This window comes from Diadema antillarum, unplaced genomic scaffold (genome assembly GCF_040938485.1).
Source record: "Diadema antillarum isolate AM-2024a unplaced genomic scaffold, OU_Dant_1.0 scf00000021, whole genome shotgun sequence".
Lineage (NCBI taxonomy): Eukaryota > Metazoa > Echinodermata > Echinoidea > Diadematoida > Diadematidae > Diadema > Diadema antillarum.
In genome coordinates, this window is record NW_027270910.1 from 37,093 (window position 1) to 61,282 (window position 24,190).

General features: G+C 37.7%; 1 protein-coding gene across 1 annotated transcript in view; it reads right to left on the bottom strand.

Moving 5' to 3' along the window:
• Nucleotides 1–24,190, bottom strand: part of LOC139730179 (arylsulfatase A-like) — a 49,619-nt gene that overhangs the window by 19,619 nt on the left and 5,810 nt on the right. Inside the window, exon 2 of the mRNA XM_071641078.1 lies at nucleotides 9,092–9,309. Coding sequence (XP_071497179.1) covers nucleotides 9,092–9,309 — 218 coding nt within the window. The remainder of the gene's footprint in view (nucleotides 1–9,091; nucleotides 9,310–24,190) is intronic.

The following is a 24,190-nucleotide window of genomic DNA, read 5'->3' on the forward strand; positions in this document are numbered from 1 at the left end:
CATGAATAATGATAGTTACATTCAGATGAAAAGCCTTAACCTCGAGGTTAAGGCTTGTTGTCTGAACGTAACTACTGTGTGAAGCAGATCTCAAAAGCCCCCGCCCTGTCGGGCTCAGCTGAGCTGGCTTCGCTCGCCTGTGGTACCATTATACAGTGAGAGGGCATTGACAAAAGGCTAACAGGCATGCATGCAGGTCCCCCAAAATTTGTTTCGTCTTCGCCCAGCTGCGCCACCATGATGAAACTTCAAGGCCTACCACAGCCAGACAGGAGAGATAGAGAGAAAAAGAACATGCCTGAAACAGAGATGACCATGAATTTTAAACTCATTCCATCACATTGAACTAAACCTATGAAAGACAGCCCTAGTCTTCACAGCAAAGACCCTAGTTACGCAGAGAATGAGCACCACTGCAATTGTCGTGTTGGTCACGTTGGGCCAGTACCATTTCACCTGACTTGATCACTTTCTTTGCTGATTTATACATTGTACAAGAACAAAGATGTACTTGCAACTAATTGACAATGTCAATCAGCGGCAATGAAAACATCTCGACAGAAGAATTTCATGAATTTGAAAGATGTACTTAATTAATCATCAACTCTTCTTCAAAACATCTCCCCTTTTGTCAACTTATATGTAGAGTTGAAAATCACTGGAAATAAAAAAACAGGTGAAGACGTCTAAAAATAAAAATGGGCAAGCTTGCCAAGTTTTTCCTAGAAATGATTCTGGTCATCTTGGATCTCCAAATCTCTTTCATTTGAAGTCTATTCTTAGAAACCAACTCATCCCAAGGTTCTTCTTTCCATTGTCATCAACTTTTATCAAATTCTTGGCACAGACTGCAACCCCTGCAATATTCCAGCTCTCCAAAACCTTTCACTTTTTTTGTTTGGTATTTCTTTTGGTAGGCTAGCTGTCTTTATCCATATTGTGACATCATCATTGAGGTCTATATCCATTTAGTGATTACAGCCAAAAAGCAACAGGCGTGTTGCCGCAAACATGACTTCTCTTTGGCACAGAAAAAATTTTTTTTTGAACACACAGATATTCTTTCCTTCACTTCCTGGAAAAAAAAATCTTCCAAGCTATGCAGAATTCATTGAATTCTCGTGTTATGAATCTCATTTATTCAAACTGACGTGGCTAATTATTGGAGTGGTTTGGTGCGGTTGTAATGGAATTTGCCACAATGCAGGAAGTGATGGTTATTCTTGGATAGAAAATCAGCATCCCAGAGAGACACCGGTATCCCATGCAGATGGAGAAGCACAAAGCATCCAGGAGGAACTTCTGACGGCTGACACCAATTAGCGGGAAGATGAAGTTGGGGTGGATGCGACCTGCTGGGAAGCCGGTGGAAAAACTCCGTGGGAGACTGGTGGCAAATCTCCGTAACAAGCGCATCACGCCGAGCAACGAAAGATGAAGGTTTCTTCTAGTCCCTCCCCAACTACCAACACCACCACCACCAGATCCTTCCCAGGCGATCCCACCAACCATTTCCTTGTCTATTGAGCCCATCCCACACAGACGTGATGGATGAAAAAATTTCTGCATCAGCCCTATACATGTCACACATGACATTATGCCCTAAACCTCCACCGCCACCACCAAACCACCAGGTACGCATCGCAGGGCCAATATGGAGAATAATGACTGTGACATCCCCCTCCTCTTCACTTCAGTCCAACTTCGATGCATCTCCTCATATCACGATTGTAGCTATTCCTCCATTTCGACCCTATTCACACTTGAAAAATAGAATGGCGGTGTTCAGAAATATCAATGCTGTTTTTCAAAACAAACTCTGCTTCTCCCTTACTGCAGATTACGAAAAATATTAGTGTTTCCTGTTTTTCCACTTGCAGGTTCCATTTTCATGCTACTAGTATCCTTAAAAGTTCACTCTAAGCCTGTTTTCTCTGGAGCTCTAGACCTCTCTTTAATATGTGTCACAACCCCTAATGGGCATTGCACTATGAAAGGAAAAAATACTTGGCATTTCCTTTCCCTCATGAAATATTGACATTTAAGTGACAAGGGAACAGGTCTAATCATTTAATGAATGTTTTGCCATCGCCTATGTGTACAGGCACTGTAACACAATCTGTACATCCACTTTCACAAGAGTAATGCATTTACTTTTGTATGTTCTGAATTCATTTTAAGAATTCAAGGCAAGAATCTCTCACCAACAGCATTATATCTTACCTAGAATATATGTAAATGTATAATAGGCCCCCTATGCATATGTGCTTGATCATACCAAAAATACCTCTATCTATATAGACTATATCAGTTTTAATATCACGTGATTTATACAGGCAGACAAACATGAACTGTCCCTTGTCTGCAACTGTTTATCCATATGAATATGATTAGGATCATAATATGTACTCCCCCGAGCTGGCAATGTTGACCAACATAATTCTGCCTTTGTGGAGTACAAACATGAATACTTGTGCACTCACAGACGGAGAGACATTCAAAGGTTCTGAACCAGGGTTCATTCTTACCGGAAGGGAGCTGTTTGCTGTTCACCAATACCAGGCCTTTATATGCTTCCCTTGCATTCAGTTCTAACAATATTAAAGGGATGGTGTAATTCTGGCTGAGATGGGGATTCAGGTCTTAACATTTTGTGAGATAATCAGAAAACATTTGAAGAGTTCATTCGCAAAAACGGGCAAGTCCATATTTGCCAAATGGAGATATTTGCGATTAAAGGTCAAGAAAAATAAAGAGAATAATAAGAAAATGTTTGCTTCTTGTGACCATAACTTCAAAAATGTGTCTTTATATGTAGTGATCAATATATCATTTAAAAGGCATTATTTTGTACTTTATGACAGAGACCGTACTTCAAAATCTTCAAAAATGGACTTGTCGGTTTTTGCGAATGAAATATTAAAGAACAGAAAATGATTCTAAAAGCATATAAAAATGTATTTGATAAAAATTGATTTTGAAATTGCTGAGACATCCAAAAACAAGGTTTAACAAAGGGGTCATTTAAAAGGTGTGTACCACCTTTTATAAGGACCACTTTATGTTTGGATATAGGCCTATCTCAGCCATTTCAAAATCAATTTTCATCAAATAAACTTTGAATCCCTCTTAGAATTACATCCTCTCTAATACTTCATAAGAGGTTTCTCATTATTTCACACAAACAATTGGAAGCCTGAAGCCCCATCTCAACCAAAACTATACTAGTACCATCCCTTTAACCCAAACCAAACTGAACTAAAAAAGAGGACCAACTGCAAACTATGACACCCCCCCCCCTCTCAAAAAAAGAAAAAAGAAAAAAAGTGAACTGTAAGAAAGTACAGCTATGTGAATACACAAAGTGACTGTGAACTTAATGGTTATGTTCCTCCTAAAGGAGTAAAAATAGTCAAGAAAGATGACTGGGTATTTTAAGTTCGTCAATTTTTTTTTCCCTGCTCACCACTTCAAGTTTGAGGACAATAGGGCCTACCACATCTGCGCCAAATGTACTTTGCTATATCTATCATGGGTTCAAACATAACTCAACATGAGAGGGGGAATGTGATGTGGAAGAAAGTGTAGCCTATCGACTCCCCTCTGATAAAGCACTCAGACGAAAGATGCAGGTAGCTAGACTCTCAAATACAGACATAGTACCCATCAACATGGGTCTGGATGGGATTCCTTGCCACTGTCAGTCATTGCTAGCTAGCAAGCTTTCAATGTATGCAAAATAAAGTTTGTGGAAAAAACATTGCAAGTCGGTGCATGTGAATATGCAACTCTTCCTAATGAAATGTTCCCACATGAAACAGATGAGTTTGTTTCTCACTTCATCATTCTTGAATATGTATATGATCCTGAATTTAGGTTAAAACTTATTATTAAAGTTTTGTTCTTTCCAAGACACTCTGTCCTGTTGTTCCCATTAAAGGGACTGTACAGTACTGGTTGAGGTGGGGATTTATGTTTTGAACATTCCTATGTGAGACAATGAGAAACCTCCTATGAAATATGAAAGAGCACATAATTTTAATTTTCAATTTCAATTTTCAATTCAATTTCGATTTATTTTCATATTTCTCGATGAAAAAATACATCAAATATAACAAAATTAAATGAAGTACATGATATCAAGCTGGAGACATACATAAAATATTGCAAATATATAAAACATATAGTGGTCGATCTATGACATTTTGAATCTGTGAATGGATGCTAAAGAAATATGAAGGAACCTACTGAAAAGTGAGCTTGTTGAGCGTAGGTCCCAGATAAAATCGAGCTAAAGATTAAGATGGGGAGCACGGGTACAACATTGACCAAAACATAGAGAAAAAAAAGTACATTTATACAGTTATATAGCAAATTCTTCTCTAATACAGATTTGGGGTCGGATAAGCCACATGCTGTAGGCGGATGAACCATTGTCGTTCTGGCGATAATAACAATATGACTCAATATATGATAACAATAATACGGTTAAAAAATATTAAAGATTTATACATTGCGTGTATTAAGGAGGGAACACATGCACCTGCAAATCCCCCCCCCCCCCCGAAAAAAAGAAGACATTCAACAACCAGTTACAGTGCAGAAGGAATTAAAATACCAGCTGTTACCTCGACCCAAATGTCTTAGAGAAGGAAGAAAATGCAATAGGTCATAGACACAGTGACAGAATTTGAGGGCACAAATAGCTGGTTTTAACATAACAACAACCCTGGAGTACGGTACAGCGGGATAGTCCTGTGCATCACAAAACAGATTTCAGTGAGCTGAATTAATGTAATTATTCAATAAATACTGTCTTAATTTGCATTTAAAGGATGATAGTGATAAACAACCTGTGAGTTCAGAGGGGAGATCGTTCCATTATTTCGGTCCCGCATACATAATTGTTTTCATCGCGAAAATTGTTTGAGTACGTGGAAGGTGATAAGCGTCCCGTTGGCGGGTGGGATAATTGTGAACTGAGTAGTTTCTTTTGAACATGTGAAGAAAAACATCAGGAAGATCATTCGTGGAGTATTTATACATGAAAATACCTAGGTTGTAATCAAACAAGTCAGGCAATTTCAAAATTTTATTCTTGTGAAAAAAATCATTTGTATGAGATAGATATCCAGCGTTATTGATAATTCTGATGGGGCGTTTTCGGAGGAGGAAAAGCGAATCAAGCAAAAATCTGGACGAATTACCCCATGCAAGAATTCCATAGTTGAGGTAAGGGGAAATCATTGTTGAGTATATAATTTTATATAATTTTATATAATTTTACGTAATTTTAAGAAGGATTCAAAGTTTATTTCATGAAAATTGTTTTTCAAATGGCTGAGATATAAAAAAAAGTGATAATAATAAAAGGCGACAGGCCACGCCTTTTATTAGGATCTCTTTATTTCACCTTGTTTTTTTGATATCTCAGCCATTTCAAAACCGATTTTCATCAAATGAAATTTTGATACCCCTCAGAATTGCATGCTCTTTGACATCTCATAGAGTGGTTTCTGAATATCTCGCAAAATGTTAAAAGCTAAATCCTCACCTCAACCAGAACTGTACACACCCTTTAAGCTTCTTTTGATACCAAAAATATGGCTAGTTTTATCAGTGCATGTACACTTTTTTAACATCAACTTACGTTATGAGGCATGCATTTGTATTATAGTCATCTGCACAATTGGCAAGTAAATCATAAATCTGTGAATCCTGCACCACTAAATTCTTGTCATTACAGTAGATGTGTGCCTGTCTGCTCTAGATATTGTAGAAATGCCATTTCAAGCACTACATTGTCTCTGATATTCAATATCTCACAGTTACCGCTGGTATTGGAACAATTCTGTCCGGCCACTGCACTCTTGCCAGAAATCGCCCAAATTGCATCCGAGCAAAGGCCCTTTTTTGATACTCAATCGCAGTGGAGAGCCATATTTCACAGTTCTCCACCTCTGTTAGTTGAGTGATATCAACAATCAAACCGTGCAGGTGCTTTATGTCTAGAGGAAAACAGATTTGATTTAAAAATGAAGACTTGCGACTCATACCAGCATCTCATGTGTTTCAGGAGACAAGAACCATGCAACATGCCAGACAGGAGTATGTAGTATTTACAAGTCCTATCTTTCTTGTGAGAGTCCAGTACTGTGAAAGACTTTAGGATTTCCTTTAAAATTCTACATCACATTTCTACTGGCGAAGTGGATGCAATGTAGTGCATGATTGTGAACAAAATGAATGTAGGAAATGTGAAAAAAAAAATATATATGTATGTATGTAAACATAAACTAAAAGCTAATGGTTTGAGCAAAAAAAAAGTTGACTAATAAATATAGAAACATCATAAGTTACACATCATAATTGTAATACAAAGAAAGTCCTCACAGTATTGGTTTCACGTTATCTCGTACAGAACATAGTCCATTCGGGGTAATTAACATTTGATAGCATTTGCCCAGTTGCTAAGGACAAACTTACTCAAAACTTTAAAGATCAATCATACAATTGATCAGTTGATGAAACCATAGAGAAGAACATATTGATCAACCACTACAACTTCCCTCAACTTTTTCTCTCAAAAATTAAATTGAGGTCCACAAGCCACAGGCATTTCAGCAGTTTTAGAGAAATGGGACTATCTACTCCTTTGGAATAGTGAACTTTGATATCTACAAAACTGACTGCACTGTCCATCAAACCCCCACTCCACATATTTTGTAAGAAAGTGAATTTCCTGTGCTCTTTTCAATACTGTATAAGTGATAATTTTAGCACACTTTGCGTGATATGAAACTAATGTGAAAATAAAAGTGCCAGAAACATTGCTTGTAAAACGTAATACTACTTTGTATGCACATTTATTTCATTCAGCAAAGTTACAAACAGTTGAAAGTCATCTTACCCAGCTGAGTGTAAAAAATTACTTCCACAAAAAATTGTTATGCTTTTACAGTATATCATGAGGTGATTTCTGGGACCAGTGACGGGGCAATTTTCACACAAGGCAGGTTGGTCTCCAATGTGTCGGAGAGGCCATTTCAAGTCTATGGAACTGTTACACCATACCACAGCATTTTCAGATATCTATTTTGTTTTGTGAATATGTGTTATTTTCGATATCCATAAACTTTGCCCTTTTGGGACATTTGCTTTTGTTTCATTTCAAATCTCTTCTTGACAGCACAAGCTAGAAATTTGGTACACTGAAACCAGAGCAAACAAGCCACACCAGTGCACATTCCTTCATGTACACAGCAGTTCTAGACATAGTTTGCATATAATATAGAGGAGCAATATGCCAATCACACAATTTTCTTTTTCACACACCAGAAGCATTTCTTGATATGACAAGAGATTTCTGTCATATGTCAGAAGCCAACCGTCAGAAGAGAAGACTCATTTATCAAATGACAGGTGCCATTCATCACATGACAGAAGCCTTTTGTCACATGATAAGAGCTTTTTTGTCACATGATAAGAGCCTTTTTATCACATGATGAGGGCCATTCATCACATGAACAAATATTGACTGACTGGATGCTTGAAACAATTCCTTGAATTATGGGCAGAATATCATACCCGAATCAATTTACATTTTCATTTTCATTGCACACAGACCATGAAGCATACAAAGGCAAATTAATACGATCTGTTGAGGAATTTGCAAGCCCAACTGCAAATTTAAAGACCTTGACCTTAATTCGATGTATGATCATAAATGCAAGCAAGGAGAAAGTTTGTAAAAGAGAGCTGGATCCTGAGAATTGCAAATAGTATTAGTAATAGAAAACTGAATGTCCAAGAAATAGTATGAATGTTTCTTCTAAATGCTTGGTGATAGGGATTCTCAGAGATAGATTCTGGACTGCCTGTGTCAGTTGAACTAACTATCCGAAGATCACGATTAAACATGATCACCCTTCCCTTGTTAAAAACAAAACCTTTATGTCAGGTACAATGTTATTTCAATATCAATATCATGCAGCCTGTATACCTTATGTCTTGGACCAAACCTTACTCTCATTTACAAATATTCTGTGTGTGGTACATACAGTTAGTTACAGAGCGAAAGAGTAACTTTGGGCACATTTTGTCTGGTGATTTCTTGAAATTGCAGACTGACTTTAAGGCTTCCCCCAGGACCCTACAAAGTTGGATTATGGTCTCTTGGTAACCACTTTTGCTTTGAGAAGTAAGCCAGTCGGTCTAGACTGGTGGTTACCATGGTAATGCCACTGAGCTTTCTCCCCCTCCCCCCTTTTCATATCATATAGAAATCTCAAGCAAATCTCTTTGAGGGGGTAAAAAGTGTGGGATCTCTAAAGCCTGACGCGACACTTTGGAATGCTAAACCAACAAATTACCAGTAATCTTTAAAGGAGCTAAAACTTGATGAAAGATGATCTCCTCTTAATAACATGATTAACAACTTCTCAAGGGGGTATATCTATGAAGACAGAGTGGATGCATTTTACTATCAATCATTATTATTAAATGTAAAAGTACAAGCCAGGCAGCCTAACAATAATGAGCCCATTACATCACACAAAAAAATGCCATCCGAAGAACCCTTTATCTTTACCCTACCTAATAACTCATGCTTAATTTCCACTGGGAAACCTTTGATGTTTTCTGCTCATTTTAAAGGCATCAAAAAAAAAAAAAAAATCCCTAGTGAGGGTAAGGTTTCCGTTCATAATGCCTGTGATCCAAAGTTTTAGGATAAGACACTAGAAATATGCCAATGTCTTGAAAAACAAATCAGGGTCTAACATGTCCCTATACCTGCATAGGCATCTAAGAGTTTTACTTGATACTGCCTTTCAGCAGCTTCTACTGACTTTAAGATGTATGTCTGTGGCTAGTCAGCCACATCACATTCTATGCAGGGATTTACTATACTGCATTACTTATCACTCAAAACAATGATTGAAGAGCAACTATACATAGTACAGCACGGATGCTCAAAAATATATAATATTTAGAGCTTTTGTGTTCCGGTAGGCAGCTTTTTGACAGGGGTTATGCTCATGTCAAAACAGCCTCAGTAACCAGGTGATCACACGTATGGGGGGCAGCTTACCTAGGAATTCGTCAAATCCTTGCGAGGGCGGGAGGTACTCGCCGCCTCGCCCCACCCCGAGGTGCCACTTGCCCACCATGGAGGTGTAGTAGCCCCGCTGTTTCAGCATCTCGGCGATGGTGATCTCACGGTGGGGCAGGCCGCCGGAGGAGGTGACGTTGAACACACCTGGGTAGATGCCAGACCGCATGTGGTAGCGTCCTGTCAGCAAAGCAGCTCTGGGGAATGAACAGAGAGAATTCCTATCACTCTATCATCCAATGACAACTGGAGAGAAAGAAAATATTAAACATTCACTGCATCTACAACAGTTCCTCTTCACACTACTAAAATGTAATGAGATTCTTGAAGTCAAAAAATAACACAAATGAACCTTTGAAAATCTGATAAAAATTGATAAAAATTCAATTCAATTTTTGTCATGCTCTTGTACTGAAGCATAAAAAATGAGTGCATTGTATAATTGTGTCTGTGATCATGTCACTAACCCATTAGTTATCATTTTCTAATCATATAACCTGCACCAAGTAATGTCATGTAATTCTTCAGTCTGTTTTGCAATAACTACCCATACAAAGAGAGAAAAAAACAAGTTACAACTGAGTCAAGATGTTATTTGAATTAATTCTACATCACTCTCGCAGACATTAGGTTTGCAATCAAATGTACAGTGAATCACTGTACTAAATTTAATACAATGGTACATCACTTGATGTACCATAGTATTAAATTTAATACAATGGTACATCACTTGATGTACCATAGTATTAAATTTTAATTTCAGTCATATCACTGACAGGAAAATTGCCCACAGTTTTGCACAGAAGTCTGCTAGTTCCATGGGTCCAATTTCACGAAGGTGGTACAAATTTAAACCATGGTTTATGCAAATTTCGTCTGCATAAATACGATTGACAGATTGTGTACGCCAGCGTACGTCCAGAAACAAACGTGTGTTGATACTGTACATGCATGTCAAAGGTACGCCTATTTCACGCTGATTTTAGATCATGGTCTAAATTTGTACCATGTTCTAGGTTTCAATTCAATTCAATTCAATTCAATTCAATCATAGTTTATTTCCAATCATCGAAAATCAAAAAACATAGTACAAAGTATACATGTGATGAAATAATATTGTTCAAACGTTTGCAAAAGATTCATGTAATATATATACGAGACAAATTATAGAACAACATATAACATGTACAATATTTAGGAAAAACACTGTATAAATACTTCGTTGGCGAGCGGAAAATAAATTCGATTATGGAAAATGGTGATCCACTAAAAAGTAAAGCTTGTCGGACGTGGATTGCTAGATAAATAATGAGTAAATGATATACTATTCTATAACAATATACATGTAATTATTCTGAGATACACCGGTTGGGAAAAAAATATAGAATACCAATGCTAAGGCCCATAGGTTTAAACCACCTTCGTGAATTCGGGTCATGGAGTCTCATTCAAATGCTGCTACTGACGGAGAAGCATTGCCGAGTGCCTGTGTCTGGCAAATCCTTCTACATAAATGTCAGTGTTTAAATATTTGTTTTTGAGCTCATATTCTGCTCCATTCATTGGCCTGAGACACAATATCTGTTTGCGGCTCTATGTCTATCAATCATACTGTTTGCACAGGGCAACAAAGGAGTGAAACTCTTGAGTTTTAGAACCATCGAGGCATTAACACAAGGATTACTTCACAGAGATATTCACCAAAGAACAAATATCTGTAAAATACTCTCAGGTGTATATAATAGGATTGGTTTCAGATCATTGCAAACAAACAAAACCCAAAAAAAAAAAATGAAGAAAGGAGAACCTCTTTATATTCCATTTTATCAGAAAAAAAAACAAAAACCATTAACCCCCTTCTGTGCTTTGTTCGCGGATTGGCATGACAACTAGAAAATATTTTTTCACCAATTGATAGATGTCTGGAAACTAATTGCCGATGAATGGAATAGAGATTATCTAATCCCTTTAATCCCCACTGCATCACCACAGCTTGTCTGTTGGACTATAAATTAGGGCACTTTCTTTTAATGCCAAAGTAGGCTGAATTACTTACAACTGGGTCAAGTTTGGAGGAATTGTCTAAATGCCGATGTAAAAAGGGCATAGTATGTTAAAGCTCAGTGCCTGGGCACTTGTTTTTTGTTTTAAACATTCCGACTCTAATAGCAGACAATTGCTATTTCATCAAACCAATGATCAGAAACAAAGATTTAGAATGTCTCGAGTGGTATCAAGTACCAATCACAAACTACATTTGCATTTCACATTTAAATGACAGTGGCGCTCAATATTGTCTACTCAAGGTGGTATAGATATTATAGCATAAACTTAACAATGACCCATGAAGAATCTCACACAGACCCACATCAAGTATCTTTACCTTATTGCCAGTTCCTACACAGGTTTTCATCAATATCTTGTTCCACATACCAAGTGACCTAATTAGCTGATGGCAGCATCCATCAAGCAACAAACTGTTAGTGAGTCGTCATAAATTTACGCTCAACATCAGCATTTAGTTTGATCATTAGCTCCATGGTCTCATAAAAAGTTAATGCAGCACAGGAGGAAAGTTTCTATTTCATGATAACGATCCCCTTGGGATCCTATTCACCTACCTTCTTAATAGCTAAACTGCAGAACAACACAGGGATATTACAGTCATATGTCTCTCTGAGTGTCCAATACAGATTAGAATGTTCTAATTCTTATCATCTCTCAATCTCATATCCATTTATGCTCATCGTTCTTTCTTTCTTTTTGATGAGGGTTCCCCTCTACTCATTGCTCCCAGCTCTTATTCGACGAGCAAATTACAAACAGAAAATTTCCTTACAGGAATCTTTTCATCATGGTGTTATACACAGGGCATTCAATTCCAACAATAATACCCGTGATCGGGACGTGAACACGAGCATCAAATCCTCCCCTGGGCGATACCTATCAATCACTCGCTGATCCTCGCACACTTCTGAAATCGTCGAAATTGGGCTGGCTCGAGAATACATATCTATGCCTGTAAGACACGGAATATTATTTACAAACTCCATCTCTTCTCTGGCACTTTTAGAAGGAATATGACCCCAATCACTTTGGCTGTGGTTTGCGCATGAAAGGTTTGAAAGTGCATCATTAGCCAGCCATTCCGGTGTCTGAAAATGGACATCCTTGAGAAAGTTGGTGCTTTGAACTAACAAACAACACATTACATGGAATATAATATAACCTGCTGTTTACCTTTTAAGGCTCCGGAATGCATTACAGACATATAGGGGCCTAACCTCCACTAGGCTAAAGCAATTCTGCCTCTCATAATGTCACCCGAGTTTCTGTGTTTCTCGTGGAGGGTAACTTGTAAGTGTTATTATTTTTAAACCATCTTTTAATCTGCCAAACCAATTCCTCTTTTTTTTTTGTTATTTTCATTCATATGATATCCTGTATATTTGTACTAGTCATCCATTTCTTATTTGTCTCTTTCCTTTTCGTCTTCAAACCTAATGTGCTACCAAATGGTAGGCCTACAGAAAAAATAAAAACCAAGATGACACTTGAATATGATATAATAGGATGTATATCATATCAACACTTATGTTTATGGTTTATGTGTAAACTACATTAAGATACCACTGTGAAGTGTTTTCTGAGTCAATAGGTTATCTACACTACTCAAGTGATATAAACCACACAATGCATTGTGCTCTTATCGAATATATATCTCCAACTGTGGTGATCGTTGGTTGAATTTGGCAATATATTAAATGTGACCCGCTACAACAAAAGGATCCTAAAGTCGCTGACGGGCGAGCCAATCATGGCCCAGAATAATGCTATTTTCAGGCCTTTCCTTTGATCATTTAGCTTCGAAATTTCGGCAGATGATAGAAGATACATTAGACTACAAAATTATGTAAAACAGAATTCCAAACGTTTTGACAGATTTTGGTGATCTGACTTCAAACTCGATTTTCTCGGCTCACCCGTCAACGACTTTAGGATCCTTTTGTTGTAGCGGGTCACAAATTATTACATGCATGTAAACAAAATTCAAATACTGTTCATGATGTAGAAATAAGATAATTTTGTCTCACAGCAGAAACTCTTACATATTCCAACTGATCTTTTTCAACCAGAAAGAGAAAAAAAATGAGCTTAAGAGGGTTATCTCCATGAGAGCTGCATAAATATCCTTTTTCTTACATTACATCCCATAACTAGAAAAGCACTCTGAGAGCGCAGACCTCCGCCAAGCAGCTACTTTCCACCATGATCTTGCTCTTCCATAGAGATCAGTGATTTCCACCCACTGATGAATCGCCCAATTTCCCAGTATAAGCCCTTTTTACACTTGTGTTTCTTAACCCCGGACTTTCTCTGACCCAGGACTATCGTTAGTCCCGTACCAATTTTTTCAGCTTTTTACACTGGCCAATTAGTCCTGTACTATCTCTTGTCCGGGGCTAAGGAGAAAACTGACCTTTTTACACTCGTATTTCTTAGCCCCGGACTTTCCAAACCACATGAATATTCATGATTTACGCTGTGCACTGTACACGTACACGCACGCACCGGCAGCACTTGATTACCTCGTTTCTGATTGGTCAATGGGGGTCGGACTTCGTCTCCGTCGCTTAGCAGCGGATTATTTTTTCGTTCTGTTTACACTCACTTGCTTGGCACCGCAATTGCGGTGCTAACCCTGCTATTTTGCAGGGCCAGATAGTACCGGACTATCGGTGGGGCTAGCCCACTTTGGCAAAAATGAGTGTAAACAGAAAGTGGGCTAAGGATAGTCCCGTACCAACGGTGGGGCTAAGGCCCCCCTTAGCCCCACCGTTGGTACGGGACTAAGAAAAAATTTACAAGTGTAAAAAGCCCTATAGAAGCCTTTGTTACGTCATAAACCCTCAGATGTTCATTGACCCTACCTGGCAAAATACCGAAAATCCTTCATAAAATCCATAAAAGTTCTCAGATCACTACGAAAATTTAATCATCTGTTACTTGTGTCATTCTCAATCTTTCCTGCAAGTTTCATCCAAATCCGTGCACAACTTTTCGAGTTATTTTGCACTCGGACAAACTAACTAACTAACTAACAAACAAACAAACCAATAGTAACGAATAACGAAGACATAACCTCCTCACTTACCTCCTCCCTTGGTGGAGGTAATAAATGTAAACACAATAATAAGCATCTATGCTGTTTTCTGTATGAATACTGGCGCAAAATCAATCAACATTTTACAACCACTGCGGCTTCAACTTTTGGCCATGCGGTGGCTGATCTCTTTGACACAATGGCCCACTTGAAATCTATCTTATCACCTGCCATACCACAAACAGAAATTATCAAATACAGATCTAGATAAGATTATCATACATCCTTCCATCACAGCTACTTGCAGGGGGAAAATTCCAGAGAGGATCAAAATTGGTTTGTCTGTCCCTATAAATACTCAAGCCTCGGGATAAGGCACATGGATTTTGACGTCCGCTGTGATCAAAATTAGCCTCAGGGATGTGGATGGCTCTTGGAATACCCAGTTGTTGACCTCCTGGCTGTTGACAAGCCCAAATTACTTCCCCAAAATCACTAAAAAAGGGCATGGGCGGATCTGACACGAGAATATCATGCATTCCAGCACAATTCCGTATTCATTGCAACTCACTGAATCTGTATTCACTGGTCTATTGTGTCTGCTGGATATCCAGATCTGTCAATGCTATCACCAAGATCTGGAGTGCCCACAACAACAAAAAATGTACATGGTACTGTAGTCTGCAGCCAAAAATTAGATTATTTTGTGACAAGAAAAAAGGATCAGTAATGTAGGCCTATTCATCACCAGTCTAGGAGGAATCTACACTACCCATGAGTGCACAGCAAAAATCAAATTAAAAGATGAATTACTAGGAGTGCTGGTCTTCTTCTGTAATATAGTAGATAAAATAACTGAAATATGTTGTGCTGGGCCTGTATGATGCAGATTACGTTGAAAGATTTGCACTACCAACAGTTTAAAGAGCAGTTGGGAGTTCTGTAAATACCATGATTCTTCTTGGTATTTACCTGCACAGTTTCAAAGTTAAAGGACTCCTCCCCCCTCCCCTGATTATGCAAATAATTTTCCAGGTACTTCCAATCCATGGAATTTTTACAATGGAAAATGTATACCATCAAAAGTTTTTAAATGAACGAAGTGAAACAGGAGCACAGAAAAAATAAACACAAGAGCAATACTGGACCATACTAATAATGAAGACTATAACAGTTGTGCTTCTTCATATAGCAGTTACTGTTTGATACTTAACACATAATTAAGTCACTGGTTTTTTCCCCTCCATTTTTTGATGGATATAGCAGTTACTGTTTGATACTTATACATGAAACTAAGTCATCTTTTTTTTTTCTCTCTTTCTCTCCATGTTTTGATGGCAGTATGGTCAAGTGTAAGTCACCGGAAAAAATGGTTTTAAGAAGAGCACTGTTTCCTCTTTCAGACTGGAGTATTGTCAATAGGTACAGCAGGGTGCACCTGTTGCGCCTCTTTGGTCTCAAAGCCTCTCCAAGGTTACACGATGGTTATTTGAAAGGTTCGCGCTAATTTGTATCACGAACCAAAAGTGCGGAAATATTGACTATGATAACAGCACACACAAAACTGTGTGTTTTCTCCCCAAATATCTGGCAAAGAGCTGACTTCAGGGCGGTAAATCTGGTCTTGTGGATGTCAATAGTATATGGGGTCGTACAGCTTGGGGTCGATGGTCACACTCTTGCCATTCTCTGTTTCGTTTCTTCTATCTTCAAGGATTCAAGGAGGCATGTGAGTTCACTGTTCTGATGAACAGAACGTACAATGTAGATTACAATATACATCATTAGATTTGTGAAAAATATTGTCAAACATGATGAGCAAACAAAGAGAGAATAGTAGTAACTATGAAGTGACATTAAAAGGAAGTTTATAGGTACATGTAACTGTGTGGTGCACCAGATTGATGCTGTCCCCCAAGACCCATTCACACAGAAGAGTTATCGGTCAAATGGATCACATTGCAAAAATAAATGTTATTTGCAAATATTCTCACATGGCAAAAGACAAAGATCATTCAGCTGCAAGCAGAGCACTTTAACCTGTTGAAGACCAGTCCCGAGTATACTCAGGCAGATGTCAATGGGAAATACATTGTATGTGATAGCAAAATCAGCTTGTCCTGTATGGGTTAAATCTTTGAACTGTACATACGAAACAATGACTGGAGTGTGACTTAGGGCACCCTTGTGTGCAGACTTCTGTGACTAGCGAGCAATAATGTGACAAGTTGCATTATGGGCTTGAAAAAACTCATTTGTCACATACCATCCACACACACTGCGCATGGCAAATTATTGCATATAGATTTCAAGAAAATCAAGATGGACTTGTGTTCACAAACAAGATTTATCACTTTTTGCATTGCTCTGCAATAGTTGTCTTTTGAAGACGTTAGATTTTGCATGTATATGAACGGGCCTAACATCCCAGCTCCAGTGTATCCACGCATTTGATTCATTTATTGGCAGACTTGAGATTTTTGATAGTCTCATAATCATCATCAAAGTGGGAATAGACCCCTGTTCAGATGCAAACCAGTTTATACCAAAACTCGATAAAGAAATAACGTATAAAGAATCGTCGTATTATAGCAGACAGACTGTTAAGGTGTTAATCTTGAACGTTCTGGAAAACATTGTATCGATGCGCAGTTTTCCACTGTGCATGTTGTTATGGTCATGACGTCGCCACGAGTGACAGGTAGAGGGTCACGTTTCGTGCGTGCTCCCATTAAGCCCCGCCCAGTTATACTGTTCTATGGTCGCAATACATTCAGATGCATATGGACATGATGGTATGCTGATTTATTATCGAGTTCTAGTTTGAAACGATGCTCTGACCATCATTTCATTACAATATCGTTTCATTAGTCAGCATTCACACGCACAAAGTCATCGTATAGCTATACTGTTTTTATATATATATATATAGGCCCCTATATATATTCTTTCTCTTTTTTAGGCCTCCAAAGCTTTTCTCTGGATGTCTGCTGAGAAAGTTGATATTTTCCTACAGGAGGAGTGAAAAAATGGCTTCTCTCATCATCGATCCCTCCAAGAGGTTATCAAACTCTACTTGACAATCTGCAACAGACTCTTTTCAATAACATCATCTTATGAGAAGTTCTATGGCCATCAGGTTGAGTAAAAGGAAATATTGAACAGTGCTTTTATTGCAAAACATTCCTCTCTTTGCCATTTCATTGGTCTGGTAAATCTTGAAATTGCTATCATATCTCCGATGCAATAAATCCAAATATTTTTTTTTTCCAACCCAACTAGACTCAGAAGGCATTTTCACATGATCAGCAAGATGAAAATCCAGGCCCATTTTTTTTCCAATCACAAATTAGCAAGCTAATTCATTTCCTACTTTGGTATAGCACACTTTCTAAACATTTTCCAAATAATTCCTAGGTCACAGTACAGTGTATGCAGCCAAATGCAGGTCACACATGCTAGGCATGATGGGATATATCATACTAATATCTTGAAGTAAATTCACATTATAAAAAAACACAGTATATCTGCAATTTCCCGTGTTTGACTTTAGAAATTATTTCCATCAAATCTTTCAGATTAGCGCACTAATCAGAATTCACATTATCGGGCTAATTTAAAATCACATTATCAAATAGCGCTCCATTTTGTAATTGGGTTAATTCTTTCTTTTTTTAAAATCAGCAACAGTGTACAATTTCGAAACATTGGTCTGATGAGAAAAGGCCTAGAGGCTGCATATAGCTGCAAGCTACAATTTGTACCTGCAGTCCTTTGACCTTAAAGGCATAATCTACCATTTGCAGATGAAACAAAAACCCAGCATTAGTGCTTCAAATAGTTCTAAAATGTGAGTTAGGGATAGAAACAAACAATGTAAAAATTTGAACCGGTATAATCAATGTTAAGTATTGTTAAATGTACAAAGTGTGAACAATAGATATAATTAAAATGTTTCCAGACTAAACCGTCTACAGTTATTGTTTAATGAGAAAAACAGTGATATCTCCTTATATTTTAGGCTTTATTGCAAAAATTTTATATTATTTGTGATACAACTGACCTACACATAGGCATCAAAAGTGATATCTTGAATATCTTGTAAATCACTGCTCCCAAAGGTAAACTGGACCTTTAAATAACAATCTCTGCTGAAATTGTGGTTTTCCTGTTTGTCAAAATATTACCCTACAAACATGCTCTCTGGCAACCTTAAAAAAAAAGAAGATGAGTAATTTGTTTCAGAGTATCCTAATACATACACCTTGCAAAACATCCGGCACCTAACTGGAAACATTAGAGTATCATATGATTACAACCGCATTTGACCTGCAACGTCCTTGTTAGTGTGCCTTCATAATGTACTCTAACTCTTACACTTGCTGAACCACAGGAGGCATCTGACTATATAATTGACCCCTGGGGTGTGATGTCGAGAAAGCATTGATCAAATATTAAAAAAACACTGTCATAAATATGGGATAGGGACAAAGATGTGGCCATGAAATTGCAGCCATAAATTCCAGATATTGTTGTGGAATATTTATTGACACTGGGGGCTGTCTTGAGTAATGTAAACATGTCATATAAAAGATACGAAGGATTAAATAACTTACAATGAGCCCACAGAGAGCCAACCTGTGTAGTTCAACAGCTCGGCTAATTGTATCAGCTTACAAGGATCTCATATCATAAAAACAAGTTGCGGTTCACAAAAAACTTGTATGTACTAGTCATCCTGGAAGCTGCATCGCATGCAGTTTTTATGTACAAGGTTAAAGGGTATTATTGAAAAAGCTGTCATTTTTGCAACTTTCGTGAATCGCTGTTTGGCCGCAAATTCAACAATACACGAAAATATCGAGAATGGATAGCATCGGTGCGCTTACTGTAAACGTCTGGGCCCCATTTCACAAAAGATGTTAGGATGACAACTTTTGCTGGAATGACAACTTCCAATAGCAACAGCCAATCAGGAACCTGGACTCTTGTCGTTACTAGCTATGACAATTGCCATTCCAGCAAGAGTTGCTATCATATCAACTCTTTATGAAATGGGGCCCTGATGCGGCGAGACTATTGCCTCTGCTAAGCAATACGTATGATGCAGTGAGACTACGAACAGCTGAAGCATCCCCCTACATCCACTCATCTTGTTTTCTTATTATCGACTATGAATACTGCCACCAATTTATCGTCAAGAAGAAAACAACGACTAAAGCAAGATGAGTGGATATAGGCGGAGGAGGCTTCACATGCATCCACCGTTAGTAGTCTTGCCGCATCAGGTGTATCGCTTAATAGCAAAGACAATAGTCCCGCCGCATTAGACATTTTGCGTAACAGTAAAGACCAAAACTGCATCCTCCGTCTACATTATAAACTAGAGATCCTCATGCAGGCTCAGGAGATACTGTAAAACTAGGAATGTTTGCGTGCATTTTAATTTCGCAAATTTCGCCAGCGCAAAGATTCGCTAAAACAAAATACACATTATGAAAGTTCTTGTCTGAGACACTATATGCATTGAATGCCAGTGCAGTTCGCGAAAATTTCATGCCGCAAAAAAGGCCGTCTGCTCCAATTCGCGAAAAATTCATGCTGCGAATATATCATGTTTTACAGTAGACTTGGCAGCACTGCAGTCAAGCAATGCCACATACCATTTTTTTTAAAACCTGTATGCTAATGAAATATAAAAGTTTTGATCACAAACCCACTCACCCTGACATTGAAGAGCACAAATGAATTGGAAATATTCACCGCATTGATAGAGGGGAAATATGTGGGTGTTTTGTCATTGTCATATTTGGCAAACATCTTCAATAGGAATAGGCACAGCACTCGTTTGTCATACAATTTGTAAGAACAGAGATTCAAGGCAATTGAATAAAAGCAAATTGGTGCAGCTGCCACCAGACTGTGAAGTTGGCGGAAGACATCAAAGCTTTGAAGCATGAATCCATGCACTCATGTTGAAGTTGACTGTCCTCTCAGAAATAGAGTAGAAACATTCCATATATTGATAGAATGTTACACTGTTCAGAAATATAGTAGAAACATTCCATAGCGATATAATGATACATTGTTCCATCATAATCAGACATGACATCACAAAAAAAATGTCATGGAATCTTCAAGTTCTACGTACACATGTAGTAGATCCTACCAATCAGTGGTATTGGTCACATTCACAGAATTATGCAAATTAGATGAGACTGATGATGATGTCATTGCCTAACTGCTCTGAAACTGGTTTGTATGCAAAAAACATGATAAACATCGTGATTTTGGTAAATTATTAAAGTTATCAATTAGATTTCAAATTTCAAATTCTGCATCGAATATAAATGAAATACAGTCATTTCTTTTTGTTTACAATCACTTTCCCAAAATTAATGTAGTAGAATTACACTTCAAAAACAGCTTGGTTCTCTATGGATCCTCCCTATACAGAGTAACTGTAAAACTAGGATATATACCAGTACTCAGTATTGCATTTCAGAGTAACATGAAACTGGCAGGCTACTAATACTGTATAGGTTTACACTGAATACCAAAGATAAGAAGTTGCTCGTAGAAAGGACAATTTTTTGACTGCTTCTTGAATAACATCTTTTGTGGATGAGTGGTCAAAAATTTCAGATATCTGAAAGTTGATATTGTGTGGTCACTGGATAATAATTAATAGGATAAATAGACTAGTTGCAAGTACAAGCAAACAAATAATCTGTGTTGTTCCAGTATTATTATGATGCTATATGTTGTAATGTTAAAGACTTTCAAGAGTTTTGACAACACTGATAGATTCAGTGTATGATAAAGTGCAAAATTGATTCTCATTACCTATTGAATATAAAACTCTGAATAAATGATGAACAATATTTGAAAAAATGGCTAAAATTCATGTCTATCGGAAGTATTTATTTCCAAATTTGCATGAAGAGAGTTGGTAGAATTTACCTGCTTTTGTTAAGATAATGACGATGATATTATCATCATTTTTCGGGGAATATTTGGTAGAAAGATGTACAGTAACATTTATTACAGATGCCTTTTGGTATGGAGCTCAAATGTGAGTCATTCTGGCTGAGATGCCTGAAGCACAATTTATGACATGTTTGTTTTATTGGGTGTCAGGTGAAAACAGACGGCAGTATAACATGGCCTTGGGCTGTTGCACCAAGACTTACTAGCACATGTTATGAAAACATCATTACACTAACACCTATCCACTGTAATGGTATCGCGTCTAGCCTCATTCCAGGAAGTGTACAATATTTTCCCTTGCCTGCGTACTAGACTAAAGATGGACCAGTACATAATAAATGGCTTAAAAACAGACCACAGGTCACTTTAAGGTACAGCATTACATAATATTGTCACCCTATACAGGTATGAAAAATTTCCACCAAAGAATAATGTTAATTGTATACTCATTCAAGGGAAAGTATAGTTTTGGTTGAGATGGGGCTCCAGGTTTCCAACTTTTTTTGTGAGATAAATGAAAAACCCATTAAGAAACTTGAAAGAATATATCTAATTCTAAGAGGAATACAAAGTTTATTTGATGAAAATTGGTTTTGAAATGGCTAAGATATCCAAAGCAAAGCAATCCTAAGAAAGGTGGGACCTACCCTTTGAAATCAATTTTCCTCAAATAAACTTTGAGTTCCTCTTAGGATGGTATGCTCTTTAACATTTCATACATGGTTTCTAAGTATCTTGCAAAAAAATCAAAAGCTGAATCTTCATCATAACCAATGCTACAGTATACCATCCCTTTAAAGTGGTGAGGGAGCATCCAACACCTGGGCACCACTTCATGAAAGTTGTCGGCCCTGACAAGTTGTCATTTTGGGACAATTTCTGTAAAATCCTTGGTTTGATTGGTTGAAAAGTTCTGGTCATTGCACTGACTGTTACTATGGTAACTGTCAGAGACTGACAACTTGCCATGGCTGACAACTTTCATGAAACAGTGCCCTGAAGTAAAGCTATGAAATGCTGGAGGGTAACATCCCCAGTGTTTCATGAAGAAGTCTGTATAAATGATACAGCTGCTGTAAACATGAATGACTGTAAATGACTTCTTGCTATCAAGGGGACACTAAAAAGGGAAACCCAGGTTTCTTTCTTTCTTTGCCTGTTTTTAAGTTCACAGATGTTTCTAGCCATAGTGCCCAGGGGTAACTTTCACCTGGAAGGTCAATTACTGCCTGCTCACTTGCAAGCCAAGGATTGAGACTAGGACTGGGGTCTGAACATTAATGTTTTTCTGTGTTTATACACATGAACCCAATAAGCATGACCAATGTAAAACGAGAAAAATGTTCGCGTTCATTTCAATTTTGCAAATTTCACGAAATTAGAATGCATGTGAAAGTTCTTGTATACATGTATAATTTATATGCATTAAATGTTAGAGGCAACTCGCGAAAATTTCATGCCGCGATAAAGGACGTTGGCTCCCATTCGCTAAAAGTTCATGCAGCAAAAATATCCATGTTTTACAGTATTAGTGTGGTTTGGATCACAACGCAAATAACACTAATTAGCGTTATCTTATCTTTTTTTTCCTCTTCTTCGTTGTTGCAAATTACCAGTTTAGTTCTTCAGTGAATGCTGAACATGAATGCTTTCAATCTGTATATAAACTTTAGTATGCATTAATGTACGCATCACAATCACATGCAGCTAAAGCCGTGGATGAAAAGCAGGGAAGGGGCCTGCTTAGGGCACTGGCTCCAGCCAGCATAATCACTCGTTGAGCAGTGAACTTTTTCAGTTTATCTGAATGCAAGCTCACAAGAAAATGAAAATAATAAATGTCTAAGACTATTATTTGATAGACCACAGATTGTCAGGTCCCTCGCTCAGAGTTCTGGCTGTGAGAAGGTGCCCCTATTCAGGGTATTTTACCCCCTGTTCAGATGCAAGGCAGTCTATACGAAAACTTGATAAAGAAAGGACGTATAAAGAATTACCATTTAGCAGACAAACCATTCAGACGCTAATTGTGACCATTCTGGAAAATGTCGTATAGATGTGCAGTTTCTCACTACACATGCTGTTATGGTCATGAGTGACAGGTATACGGTCACCTTTCATGCGTGCTCCCATTTAGCCCCACCCAGTAATACGGTACTGTTCTATGGTCGCCATACGTTCAGACGCACAATGGACATGATGGAATGCTGATTCGTTATTGAGTTCTGTTATAGTTCGAAATGATGCTCTGACCATTGTTTCATTATACGTCATTTTGTTAGTCAGTGTTCAGACGTATAAATTCATCGTATAGCTATACCATTTTGGCATAGCTATACTGTTCTAGTATAAATTGTTTGCGTCTGAACACCCCATTATTCTCATTTCTTCGTCCTCTGGAGGGGACTGAAAGCCCCTGGTCCTATGGTTGGTTGCTTACAGTCATTTGTTGCTTCCATAGCAGTCACATATATATCTAAAACAAAGTCATTTCAATGAGCTGAAGTGCACACAAGCAATGTGAATACAACTAAGCCACATCTCTGTGTACACAAATATATCACATACCAATTTGCCTTGAAATTGCCACATGAGTTTGATCATCTACTACTGGCAATTTCTCAAGCTCAACTAACATAGCATCATCAGGAAAACTTAATATCACAAGTTTTGTCTAGTATGGAAAGAAAGTTTTGCCATCATTTTTTGACTAAAAAAAAAGATAATGGGCAGTGAAATCAAATATAACTCAATTAGTACAAACTATTATCACACAGGCATTTTATTTCATTCTATTTCTAGATCCTATTTATTTCAGCACGGCACAAGATTCAGCCTGCACGACTGTTCTTCCTCATGTCCATCTTCAATCATGTTGCATTGCTAATATGATTTCAAAAATACAAGAAAGAAGGTAGTCCAGATTCGTTTGATCTAAGAATGCTTTTTTTCTGTGGCAATTTCATTACTGTTGCATACATTTT